This window comes from Saimiri boliviensis, chromosome 6 (assembly GCF_048565385.1).
Source record: "Saimiri boliviensis isolate mSaiBol1 chromosome 6, mSaiBol1.pri, whole genome shotgun sequence".
Taxonomy (NCBI): domain Eukaryota; kingdom Metazoa; phylum Chordata; class Mammalia; order Primates; family Cebidae; genus Saimiri; species Saimiri boliviensis.
In genome coordinates, this window is record NC_133454.1 from 102,329,328 (window position 1) to 102,341,844 (window position 12,517).

Genomic DNA, 12,517 nt, shown 5'->3' on the forward strand with positions numbered 1-12,517 from the left:
TTAGCCAGGCATGGTGGTGTGCACCTGTAATCCCAGCTACTGGGGAGGCTGAGGCAGAGAATTGCTTGAACCCAGGAGGTGGAGGTTGCAGTGAGTGGAAATCATGCCTTTGCACTCCAGCCTGGGCAATAGAATAAGAGTCCATCTGAAAAAAAAAAAAAAAACAAAAAACTTAAGGGCAATGTATTTCTGTAAGAAGGCTAAGACCTATAGCTCGAGTTCAAGCTATGTAATTGGGATAAAGGAGTTTTCATGACCTGGTCATAGCTTACCTGGCTAGTCTTATTATTTGCCGCTTTCTCCCTGCCATCCCTCCCCAATTAATATTCCAATAATATAGAAACACTTATGATCCCTAAACCATACGATATGATTTTATGCCCTCATGTGCTATTGAGCATCCTGTTCCCTCTGCCTGCAATGTCCTTCCTCTTTCCTTTACCCACTTTTGTCTGCTTATAAAAATTATCTTTCAAAATTCAGCTCTGGTAATATTTCCAGAGAGCCTTTTCTGATTCCCACTCATAAAGAGTTACCCACCTCACTTATGTGTCACCTCTGTTCCTTGTACAGGCTTCTGGTTTGCCCATATTTTTGCCATAAAAAATGAAAATATTTTCAGTAGATTTTTATATTGAAGTATAACATACCTACAGGAGTGTGCAAACTGTAGGCATATTGCTCAATGAACTTTACAAAGTGAACACAGCTATGTAACTATCACTCTCAACAAGGGAGAGAATATTAGCCAGGCACAATGGCTCATACCTGTAATCCTGGCATTTTGGGAGGCTGAGATGGATGGATTGCTTGAGTCTAGGAGTTTGAGATGAGCCTGGGTAACACGGCGAAACCTCACCTCTACCAAAAAATTAGGCTGGTCTCGGTGGCTCACACCTGTGGGCACAGTGGCTCACGCTCCCAGCTCTTCGGGAGGCTGAGGCAGGTGGAACACCTGAGGTCAGGAGTTTGAGACCAGCCTGGCCAACATGGTGAAACTCATCCCTACTAAAAACACAAAAAGTAACCGGGCTTGGTGGTGGCTATAATCCCAGTTACTTGGGAGGCTGAGGCAGGCAGTTACTTGAACCCAGGAGGTGGTTACAGTGACCCGAGATTGTGCCATTGCACTCCAGCCTGGGCAACAAGAGTGGAACTCCATCTCAAAAAAAAAAAAAAAAAAAGAAAAAGAAAGAAAGAAAAAGGAAGAAAGAAAGAAAAATTAGCCAGGCGTAGTGACACACGCTTGTGGTCCCAGCTGCTTGGGAAGCTGAGGTGGGAGGATCACCTGAGCCCAGAAGTCTAGGTTGCAGTGAGCCATGATCACACCACTGCACTCCAGCCCGGGTGACAGTAAGACCCTAACTCAAAAATAAATAAATAAAGTGAATAAATAAATAAATAAGTACAAAGAGAATATTGCCGGGACCTCAAAAGCCTCTCTTGTACTTTATCCCAGTCATTACCTAATGAAAAAGGTAATTACTTTTCTGATTTTTTTTTTTTAATGAGATGGAGTGCTCTGTCTCCCAGGCTGGAGTACAATGGCAGGATCTGAGCTCAATGCAACATCTGCCTCCCAGGTTCAAGCAATTCTCTTGCCTCAGCCTCCTGAATAGCTGAGATTACAGATGCCCACCACCACGCCCAGCTAATTTTTGTATTTTTAGAAGAGACAGGGTTTTACTATGTTGGTCAAGCTGGTCTGGAACTCCTGTCCTTGTGATCCGCCTGCCTCAGCTTCCCAAAGTGCTGGGATTACAGGCGTGAGCCACCTCACCAAACCTGATTTCTTTTACCATAGATTAGTTTACCTGTTTGTGTCTAGTTTCTTTCTTTTTTTCTTTTTTTTTTTGAGACGGAGTTTCGCTCTTGTTACCCAGGCTGGAGGGCAATGGCGTGATCTCAGCTCACCGCAACCTCCACCTCCTGGGTTCAGACAATTCTCCTGCCTCAGCCTCCTGAGTAGCTGGGATTACAGGCACGCGCCACCATGCCCAGTGAATTTTTTGTATTTTTAATAGAGACGGGGTTTCACCATGTTGACCAGGACGGTCTCGATCTCTTGACCTCATGATCCACCCGCCTCAGCCTCCCAAAGTGCTGGGATTACAGGCATGAGCCATTGCGCCCGGCCTAGTTTCTTTGAATCAACATTATGTGTGCTGAATTCATCCATGTTGTTGCTTGTAGCAGTGGTTTGTTCACTTTCACTGCTATATGTATTAAATGAATACATCATATATTTGTCTTTTTCTACTATTGATCGAAATTTGAGTTGCTTCCATGTTTGGTTACTAAGGATAATGCTGCCATGAACACGCTTGTATATGTCTCTCAGTGACCATATCTCTGCTTTTCTATTAGTATATGCCTAAAGCAGAATTTCCGGGTTACAGGGTATGTGAATACTCAGCTTTAGTAGACACTGATAAATACTTTTCTAAAATGGCTGGGCCAATTTATACTCCCATCCTCAGTGCATGGAAATTCCAGTTGCTCTACATTCTTGCCATTCCTTGTACAGTTCAGGTTTTGCTTTGTTTTTGTTTTGTTTTGTTTTTAAGACATGGTCTCGCTTTGTTACCCAGGCTAGAGTATAAGTGAAATAAGCCAGGCACAAAAGGCCATTTATTGTAGAGTTCTATCTATCTAAAATGTCCAGAATAGGCAGTTCTGTAAAGAAAGTAGATTAGTGGTAGCCAGGGACTTGGAGGAGGGGTAAATGGGGAACGACTGCTAATGAGGTACATTTTACTTCCTGGCGTGATAAAAATGTCCTAAAATTAGGTAATGCCAATGGTTGCATTACTCTCAAATATCAAATATACTAAAAACCAGTTAATTGTACACTTTAAATGGATTAATTTAGGATAGATATATTAGAGCCCAATAGAAGTTATACAACACACTGAGCTGTTGTTTGACTTTTGCAGAATTTACTTATCTGAATTATTTGCAATAAACCTGTATTACGCTTGCAGTTTTTTAAAAATGAAGGTTTAAAAATATTTAATTACAATTTAGACTTTTTTTTTCTGCGAAAAGGCTGCACAAAACACATCCCTTGTCACACTGTCACCAAATTTTCTCTCATCAAATCGGCCCTAGCTATCCTAAAGAACAGTCCTCTTTTTGCTATAGGCGGACGTTAGCACAGTATTCACTAGAAGAAGCATCAACAGCTCTAGTTCCAAAGAACACCAAGGAATATGATCTTGCAGTGCTACAGGGCTGCCAGAGTCTGCATTTGGTTTAGACAAGGAGGGCCCAGAGAAAAGGCTGTTGCATTCTTCCTTCGTTGTCCTCTGTAGGCAAAGTCTAAATAGGGTATGACTAGCCCGTCCAATATCCTCTGCTATTTTTTTCTCTTCCAGCCTCTTTAAGAGGAAAACACAAAACAAAAAGTAGCAGCAGAAAACATAGTACACAACCGTCACCTTTGATTACTTTTTTTTTTTTTTTAAGACGTAGTCTCTCTCAACCAGGCTGAAGTGCAGTGGCACGATCTTGGCTCACTGCAACTTCTCTCTCCTAGGTTCAAACGATTCTCCTGCCTCAGCCTCCCGAGTAGCTGGGATTACAGGCATGTGCCACCACGCCAGCTAATTTTTGTATTTTTAGTAGACGCAGGGTTTCACTATGTTGGTCTTTGAACCCCTGAACTCAGGTGATCCACCCACCTCGGCCTCCCAAAGTGCTAGGATTACAGGCGTGAACCACTGGGCCCAGCCACTTTTGAGTACTTTTAAAAATTTCTTCTTACCCTTAGTTTTCTCCTTGTTCCAATAATTTCCCTAGACCTGCAGTACCAGCATCCATAGAGGGCTTATTAGAAACACAAATGATCAGCCGGCCCTCAGTCTTGATTAGTAACTTAGAGGGCAGGGCCCAGCCAGGAGCGCTTTAGCAACCTCACCATGCCATTCTGACTGTCCCCCAGGTTTGAGCACCACTGCTTTAATTATTGAAAGCCCTCAGCTTTACCATACAACAGCGGAAACTACATGCTTGCTAAGTCACCCTTCCTTTCTCTTGGTCACCTTAACCTTCCATTCACCATTCCACCCGGATTCCATTCTGCCTGGATTCTTTCCTAAGCATATTTCTCTTGACATTTTCTCTTCCATCTTCGAATCCGTTTGCCTCTTCCTGAATCAGCACCTCTACTTTCCTGTCCTTTTCCACCTAAATGGCGATTGTCAATGTGCCCTACTTAAGACAGTGTCAAAGCACTACCTGGGAAGAAAGATAGGAAGATACCATGAAAAGAAGAATTTTCGTTTGAACATTTTTGGCATTTATTTTTGTGAAAATGAGCAGCATGTACACTCTACGTCGATAGAGCAGAGATTTCACAAACTTGAAGATGCAAAGGGGAGTTGATTGTTTGTCTGTGATGGAATTTCACTCTTGTTGCCCCAGGCTGGAGTGTAGTGGTGGAATCTCAGCTCACCACAACCTCAGTCTCCCAGGTTCAAGCAATTCTCCTGCCTCAGCCTCCCGAGTAGCTGGGACTACAGGCATGCGCAACCATGCCCAGCTAATTCTTTATTTTTATTTTTAGCAGAGATGGGGTTTCTCCATGTTGGTCAGGTTGGTCTTGAACTCGCAACCTCAGATGATCCGCCCGCCTCAGCCTCCCAAAGTGCAGGGATTACAGTCGTGAGCCACAGTTGCCTGCCTATGGAGTTTGGTTTTTTAAATGGATGTTCCTAGGTTTCAGATTCTGGGATGTAGAGGCAATGTCTGGGGTGGAGTCTAAGAATTTTTATTTTGACAAGTACTCCAAGGTCATTTTGAAATTGATAGTCCTTGCCTACTTTGTGAAGCACTGAGTCAAAATGAGAATTGGGGTGGGGGGCAGGACTCTCTCCTTTGCAAATTCTACATCTACTGGAAATCTATGCAAGAAAAAAAACCAAAACCTGGAACCTACATCTTTTCATGACATTTTTTATGTCTCTGGTGATTTTGTGCTTAGGAGACCTTTAAATCAAGTTCTCCAGCTCTCAAGATAAAAAAAATAAGTTATCATCACACAAAGAGTAAACGGAGTTGTGCTGTTAGGTGTGAATATTATTCTTGAAATAATACACAACCTGACCAGCTATAGGAATATTCTTGAATAAGCTGATTACTTTTATACGTATATTCCCCTAGTATGTTATTAACTGAGATATGTAAAGTTTTATTCCTTCCAAAATTTGTGGAGCAGTTAGTAGCTACCTTGAAAGAAGTTATTTTTCTCAAATTGTTGTTCACAGTGGTTATATTAGTGTGAGACTTGATATATAGAATACTTTGTTGCCTGAAATGACAATGATTATTCATGTTGCCAAGATGCAAGTTCACGCTATGAACAGATCAATTTGTGTCTTGGCAACATACATAATGCATTTCTAATGGCATTTTAAATTCTGGCTGCCCGGGTCATCAGAGTAGTTTTACTTGTAAAGTACTAGAATAAATGACTATTTTTTTTTTTTTTTGAGACAGTTTTGCCCTGTCGCCCAGGCTGGAGTGCAGTGGTGGGATCTTGGTTCGCTCTAACCTCTGCCTCCCAGGTTCAAGCAATTCTCCTTCCTCGGCCTCCTGAAAAGTTGTGATTACATGCACCTGCCACCATGGCCAGCTAATTTTTGTATTTTTAGTAGAAATGGGTTTTACCATGTTGACCAGGCTGGTCTCCACCTCCTGACCTCAGGTGATATGTCCGCGTTGGCCTCCCAAAGTGCTGGTATTACAGGCATGAGCCACGGTTCCCAGCCAGTGACTACATTTTTCATCTCATAAAATAGAACAGTATTTCCCAAACTCAGCGTTATTGACATTTTGATCTGAATAACGTGTGCTGTTCTGTGCATTGTAATCTGTTTAGTAGCATCTTTGGCCTTTACACACTGGATGTAATTAACATCTTCCCCTCAAGTTGTGACAACTAAATACTTCTAGACATTGCAAAGTGTCCGTGAGGGACAAAATCACCACAGGTTGGGAACAACTGAAATAGAAACATGATGTTAAGACAACATACAATTCATATAAATAACTATATGAAAGATTTTAGTGCCTGTGGCCAAAGTGATTTTGCTTTTTAAAAATATTTATTTTTTTGCTGGGTGTGGTGGCTCACACCTGTAGTCCCAGCACTATGGGAGGCCAAGGCAGGAGGATCACAAGGTCAGGAGTTCGAGACCAGCCTGGCCAACAAAGTGAAACCCTGTGTCTACTAAAAGTACAAAAAATTAGCTGGGCATGGTGGCATATGCCTGTAATCCCAGCTACTCAGGAGGCTGAGGTGGGAAAATCACTTGAACCTGGGAGGTGGAGGTTGTGGTGAGCTGAGATTGCACCACTGCACTCCAGCCTGGGTGACAGAGTTGGACTCCATCTAAAAAAAAAAAATTTTTTTTAATTTTTACTTATTTATATTTTTGAGATGTTTTACTTATTTATTTATATTTTTGAGACGGAGTTGCTCACTCTGTCCCCCATCACAGAGATTGCAGTGGGCCAATCACCCCACTGCACTGCAGCCTGGGTGATAGAGCGGGACTCAATCTCAAACATAAATAAGCAAAATAAAATAAAAATTTTATTGTTTTTCTTTTTGTGATGAAATCTCATTCTGTCAGCCAGGCTGGAATATGCAGTGGGGCAATCTTGGCTCACTGCAACCTCCGCCTCCTGGTTTTAGGCAATTCTCCTGCCTCAGCTTCCCAAGTAGCTGGGACTACAGATGCACACCGCCATGCTTGGCTAATCAAAGAAATAAAAGACTTTGTTCCCAGAAAACACAGTGGAAGAGCAGAATATGTTTATAAATGGTTTATAAATCCAAAAACCTTGGTATACTTTAATATATGCTGATATTAAATATATTAAAATAACAAAGTGAATACAATATGCATAGTAATATATTTCAATAACAAATCTTTCAAGCTGACATTCACTTGTTTAATTCATTATATCACAGCACTTTGAAGTCTACACAGTCAAAGTGAATAAACTGTGTATCCTGATCATTTCAGCAAAATAATTCAACTGCTTCAGCTTGAATCACCCAATAAGCTAATGCTAAGCTTATTTGTAGCAAAAGAAGGGAATCTTCATCTGAATTACATGAACCGCCTCTTTGCTTCAGGTTGACAGAAACGTGGCCAAAGTGTGAGCTACACTGTTCACACAGTAAGGCTCTTAAGGTTGCTTAAATTTGTTTTTCAGTCATTTTACTACAAGTCAGCAGTAGGCATTTATATCATAATTTTTCCAGTACACTCTTTTTTTTTTTTTTTTTTTTTTTTTTGAGATGGAGTCTCCCTCTGTTGCCCAGGTTGAAGCACACGATCTTGGCTCACTGCAAGCTCCGCCTCCCGGGTTCAAGTGATTCTTCTGCCTCAGCATCCCAAGTAGCTGGAACTATAGGCATGCACCACCACACCCAGCTAATTTATGTATTTTTAGTAGAGACGGGATTTCACCATATCGGCCAGGCTAGTCTCGAACTCCTGACATCAGGTGATCCACCTGGCCTCAGCCTCCCAAAGTGCTGGGATTCCAGGTGTGAGCCACCACTCCCAGCCAAGATGTTATTTTCTTAAGGATGATTTAATTACCATTGGGAACAAGAGAAACTACTCTTTATTTCTTCAATGTTACGACTCCAAGCTACTGCATAGTTCTATACTAGAAAAAAAGTTTTAAAAAATAAGCATTTAAAATCACATGAACATAACTTCAGTCCTCTTTGGGTTAAGTAGGAAATAGAAAAATTTGGTTGACTGAGACCTTGGCATTGAGCTGGGCAGGGAGTCAGCCTTAGGACACAACTTTGCCTTAAATTTATTGGGTCTTTCTGGACTTGCTGACCTGAACAGACAACCACAGAATGTCAGAACACCAGTAAAACAGGATTGGGTTGATATAGAAGTGAGAGTGTGATGGCTACATATATTCACCAAATATTTCTGGTTCACCTCCTTCCTACCACGCATCTGACAGAATACCAACTCTTGACTCCCTTATGGTTGGATAGGGTCATGTGACTCTTTCTGGCCAATGAATTTAGGCAGATGTGATGCACATCTACTTGTCTAAAACATTTAATTGATTGAGATATTCATGAGTTCTCTTGTGGTACAGTGGTCAGCAACACTTGAGATTTGGCTTCCATCAGCCTGAATCTACTGAGTGCTATGAACAGGCCACTCTGTTGAACTGTGATGTGTACCATCTGTAGTTTTTTTTTTTGTCACTGTCTTGCTCTGTTGCCCAGGTCGGAGTGCAGTCGCACAATCGTGGCTCACTACAGCCTCTACCTCCCGGGTTCTTGTGCCTCAGTGTCCTGAATACCCAGCAATGTTTTTTTCTATTTTTAGTAGAGACGGGGTTTGCCATGTTGGCCAGGCTGGTCTCAAACTCCTGACCTCAAGTGATCTGCCAGTTTTGGCTTCCCAAAGTGCTGGAATTATAGGTGTGGGCCACTTTGCCTGGCCCATTTGTAGTTTTAAGCCAGAGATTGGCAAACACTTTTTATTGTAAAGGCAGAGATAGTATTCTAGGTTTTGCACACCCAGCTACTCAACTCTGCTGTGCTGTAGCAGAAAGGCAGTTATGGAATGGATGTACATAGTTAGACGTGGATGTGTCCCAATAAAAGTTTAGACATTGGCCGGGCGTAGTGGCTGATGCCTGTGTAATCCAAGCACTTTGGAGGCAAGGCAGGTGGATAACCTGAGGTCGGGAGTTCAAGACCAGCCTGACCAACATGGTGAAACCCCGTTTTTTTTTTTAAATTAAATTTAATTTTTTTTTTTTAAGTTTAGACATTGGTCAGGTTCTGAGGAATAAAGCAGTGATTCACACACAAATCCTCTGAAGATCTTGTTAAAATGCGGTTTAATTCAGTTAAGTCTGCTATGGAGTCTGAGACAGCAGTGACTATGGTGGTGATAGTGGTTGGGCTGAATCAACTTTGAGTTGCAAGGAGCTAAAGGATTACGGTCTCCCTTTCTAGCCTCTAGGCCTCGCATAATTGCTCAGCATAGTGCTAAGCATGGTTTAGGTGACTAATTTTGAAACTATGAGTTGCCATTAAATGCAGTAAAAGCCAAGGTCCTTACTGGCCCTACAAGGGTCTTTCTGGCCCTACAAGACCAGCCCCCTTTTACATCTTTGACCTTATCTTACTCTCTGCTCTAGCCACTGTGGTCTCCGTGTTCCTTGACCCCAGCAAGCACACTCCTTCTCAGATCTTAGTACTTCGTGTTTCTACTGCCCGAAAAATTCTTCCTCCAAGGTAGCTGCTTAGCCATCTTCCTCACTTCCTTCAGTACTGGCTCAGATGTAAGGCTTTCCCTGACCACCGTTTATTTTTTCTTTCCTCTATCATTTCACTATTCGACATGTACTTGTCTTCCCTTACTTAGAATGTAAGCTCCGTGTAAATACATTTGTTTTGTTCATAATCCCTAGCACTTACGAGTTCCCATCACACACTAAGGTGCTCAATAAATATTTGAATGAATATATAACAGACTTTGCAGCTACCCAGGATATCCTGAGGTCGAAGGCTGCTGTTGCTTCTCCAGTCTCCCTCAGGATGCACTGTTGCCAGCCAGCATTACTCATTTTATTCCCTAGGGAACAGTGGGTTTGGAAGAACTCTCTTCTAAATCTTTTTGACAGAATTTAAATTATAAATTGGTCATTTACTGTTGTCACACAATATTGCGTTGCTGAATTTTCCATCGATTATGTTCATTTTAATATATTTCCTTCCAGCACTTGGTTTCTTGTTTTTCTGCTCCGTGTCCACACCCACACCACCTCAAGGCTGGAATAATTCTCTAGGAGCAAAAAATCATTTTTTTCTTTGTATTTCATTGAACATTCTCTTTACAGTGTTAGGTAAACCTAAAACAAAAGGAAACAAAAGTCTAATAATTCGTAATACTCAGACATACTGGATACCTAACATCATAGGGTAGCTGAAGATTTTCAGGCCAGAGCTTTAGGATTTAAAAAGCCACCAACCATGACCACGTCCGACACGTTCTACAGATAACTCCTAGGCTACTGGGTGATTGTTTGGTGGGGAAGCGGCGAGTTACCTTTTTTTCAAAAGACCTTTTGGGGTATAGGAGTTTACTCGCTCTGCATACAGAAGGAATTCTAGAAGCTAGAATTGCACCACCCACCCCATGCACCCCTTACTGGCAGAAACCTTTGCCCCCCCCAACCCCCACCCCCACCAAATAAGGGCTCTTCACGGGGCAGTCGCCAGCTCCAGAGCCAGCTGCTTGACACCTATTGTCCCCGTTTGGGCGTCAAGCGATTTCGCCTTAAGGACCCTAGCTTCGATTGCGCTCAAAACTCAGGGCGCCGTTCCTTTGGCCTCGCCGGGGTCGTCCCCACCTGCGTCTAGTGGACGCCCCCCAGCGCAGGGGCCGGGGGACGGCGAGGAGGCAAGCAGGCGACCTCTTCCAGGCAGGCGTTCGCGCCGGGCAGCCCGAGCAGCCGCGAAGGCCCCCGCTCTCCGCTTCTCCCGCCCCCCGCGCCCCAGAGGGCTGCTGGCTGGCTAAGTCCCTCCCGCTCCCGGTTCTCGCCTCACTAGGAGCGGCTCTCCGTGCAGCGGGGACTGGGCGAAGCGGCTTGCGCCCACGGAGCGCGCGACATTGCCCGGAAGGCACTGCCACCCTTGCCCCTACAGCTGCCCACTCGGGATCTCCAGCGGCCTCCGCGCGCGCACGGTGAGCGCCACCCGGAACCGAGTAGCTGCAGGGGAAGAGGGCCGCTGCGCCCGAGTGTCCTTTACCTCCGGACCGGCAGGAGCTTCCGAGGGGCTTGCCCCCAAGTCCCCCCACCCCACCCCAGTCATTTCCCATGCCCTTCTCTGCCCCAGAGCCCCGGCCTCTCTCTTCCTTCCCTTCCTCGGAAGCCGGAGAGCGCTGGCCCTCCCCGGTGGGGACCGTTGCACTGGCCGTTGGCGGCCGGCGCGGCGAGGCCCCGCCTCCGGCGCGAGCCTTGGAGCCCCGGGACGGGTAGGCCGAGTCGGCGGCTCCGCGGGGGAGGGGCGGGTCGGGGGGCGGCGCGAGGCCGGGCCGGGCGCCCCGCTGGCAGGTCGCGCGCGCGCCCGCGCACTCTTCCTGCCCTCGAGGCGCGCGCCGCCCCCTCCCCCACGCGCTCGCGAAGGCTCCTGCCCGCTGCGCGTTTTGTCCCGCGTCTCGCCCCGTCCGTCTTCTGACTCGCCGCTCTTGTCCTTCCTCCCGCTTTTTCTTCTCTCTCCTCGCGGTCTGAAGATGCCCTCGGCCACCAGCCACAGCGGGAGCGGCAGCAAGTCGTCCGGACCGCCACCGCCGTCGGGTTCCTCTGGGAGTGAGGCGGCCGCGGGAGCCGGGGCCGCCGCGCCGGCTTCTCAGCACCCTGCAACCGGCACCGGCGCTGTGCAGACCGAGGCCATGAAGCAGATCCTCGGGGTGATCGACAAGAAACTTAGGAACTTGGAGAAGAAAAAGGTGCCAGGAGTTGGTGGGGAAGGGAGGGGTGGCTGCGGCGGGGCTCTGCGCCCCCTCCGACCCTGTGCGCTGGAGCCCTTGCTGCTTTCCGTCTCCGGAGCGTTACTAGGTCCCCTCCTCCTTCCACCCTTGGCCCCCACGCCCCGTCTCCACGGTCAACGGGAGCTTCGTTTCGTGCCCAGAAAACGGGCTCCTGGAGGAGGCACTTGTCACCAGATTGGGACGCGGCACTGTCCCCCGGGCCTCTTTATTACTCTTCCGCTCTGGGTCTGGCTTTTTGACCTTTGGGAGTGGGACCTGTGAGGGTGGGGGCCTGTCGTCAGGACTTCACTGTATGGTGCTGTTCTCGTCTCCGAGGCCCGATTTCTCTGACGAAGGCCCAAAATGAAGAGATCCCTGCTCGGGGGGGCTCCGGGCTCAGCTGACCGCCAGTTGGGGCGGCCTGCGTCCTGTAGACTTGGAGTCTGTGCACTCGGGTGCTTGTCGAGTGCCCCCTCTTATTCCGTGGGAGAGAAGTGTATTTAGAATCTTAAGCTAGAACTGCCTTTTCGGCAGGCGCATTTTGAATGGGTCTTCGATTTGCGACCCCCGCCCCCATGCGATGGGCTCCCCTGCGTTTCTCTCTTTGTTTCAGTTGTCTGGGCTCCCCTACGAGCCTCACGGTCAGCTCAATCGCGAGACGATTTTCTGCAGCGACTTTTTGTTCCTAGGGGACTCTGAAGGGGCGGGGGAACTGCCACGATTGAGATTCGTTGGGGGCTGGGTCCTGGGGAGACTGGAGAGGATAGCTGGGACTCGGGGCACATGGAGAGAGCGTCTAACATGGCGGCGGCTGCGGGGAGAGGGAAGCGCTTTACAGGAGCTGCATTGTGAGCACAAAGCGAAAGCAGAGGGGGAGGGCAGAGACCAGGCAGCCGCCACGGCTAGCCTCCCTAGTCCCCCTCCCAAAAAAATTCGAGTCACACCCATGATATTTTGGATTCTGTATTTAGTTCTTC

At 46.4% G+C, this 12,517-nt stretch overlaps 1 protein-coding gene across 2 annotated transcripts in view; it reads left to right on the top strand.

Annotated features, from left to right (window-relative positions):
* Positions 1–10,561: 10,561 nt before the first annotated feature.
* The window catches only part of CAPRIN1 (cell cycle associated protein 1), a 51,710-nt gene continuing 49,754 nt past the window's right edge, over positions 10,562–12,517 (top strand). Inside the window, exons 1-2 of one of the 2 annotated variants that reach the window (XM_074401297.1) lie at positions 10,562–10,754; positions 11,304–11,519. In XM_074401297.1, coding sequence (XP_074257398.1) covers positions 11,304–11,519 — 216 coding nt within the window. In that variant the 5' untranslated portion in view covers positions 10,562–10,754. The remainder of the gene's footprint in view (positions 10,755–11,303; positions 11,520–12,517) is intronic. The other variant, XM_003919974.4, reaches the window with a different exon arrangement.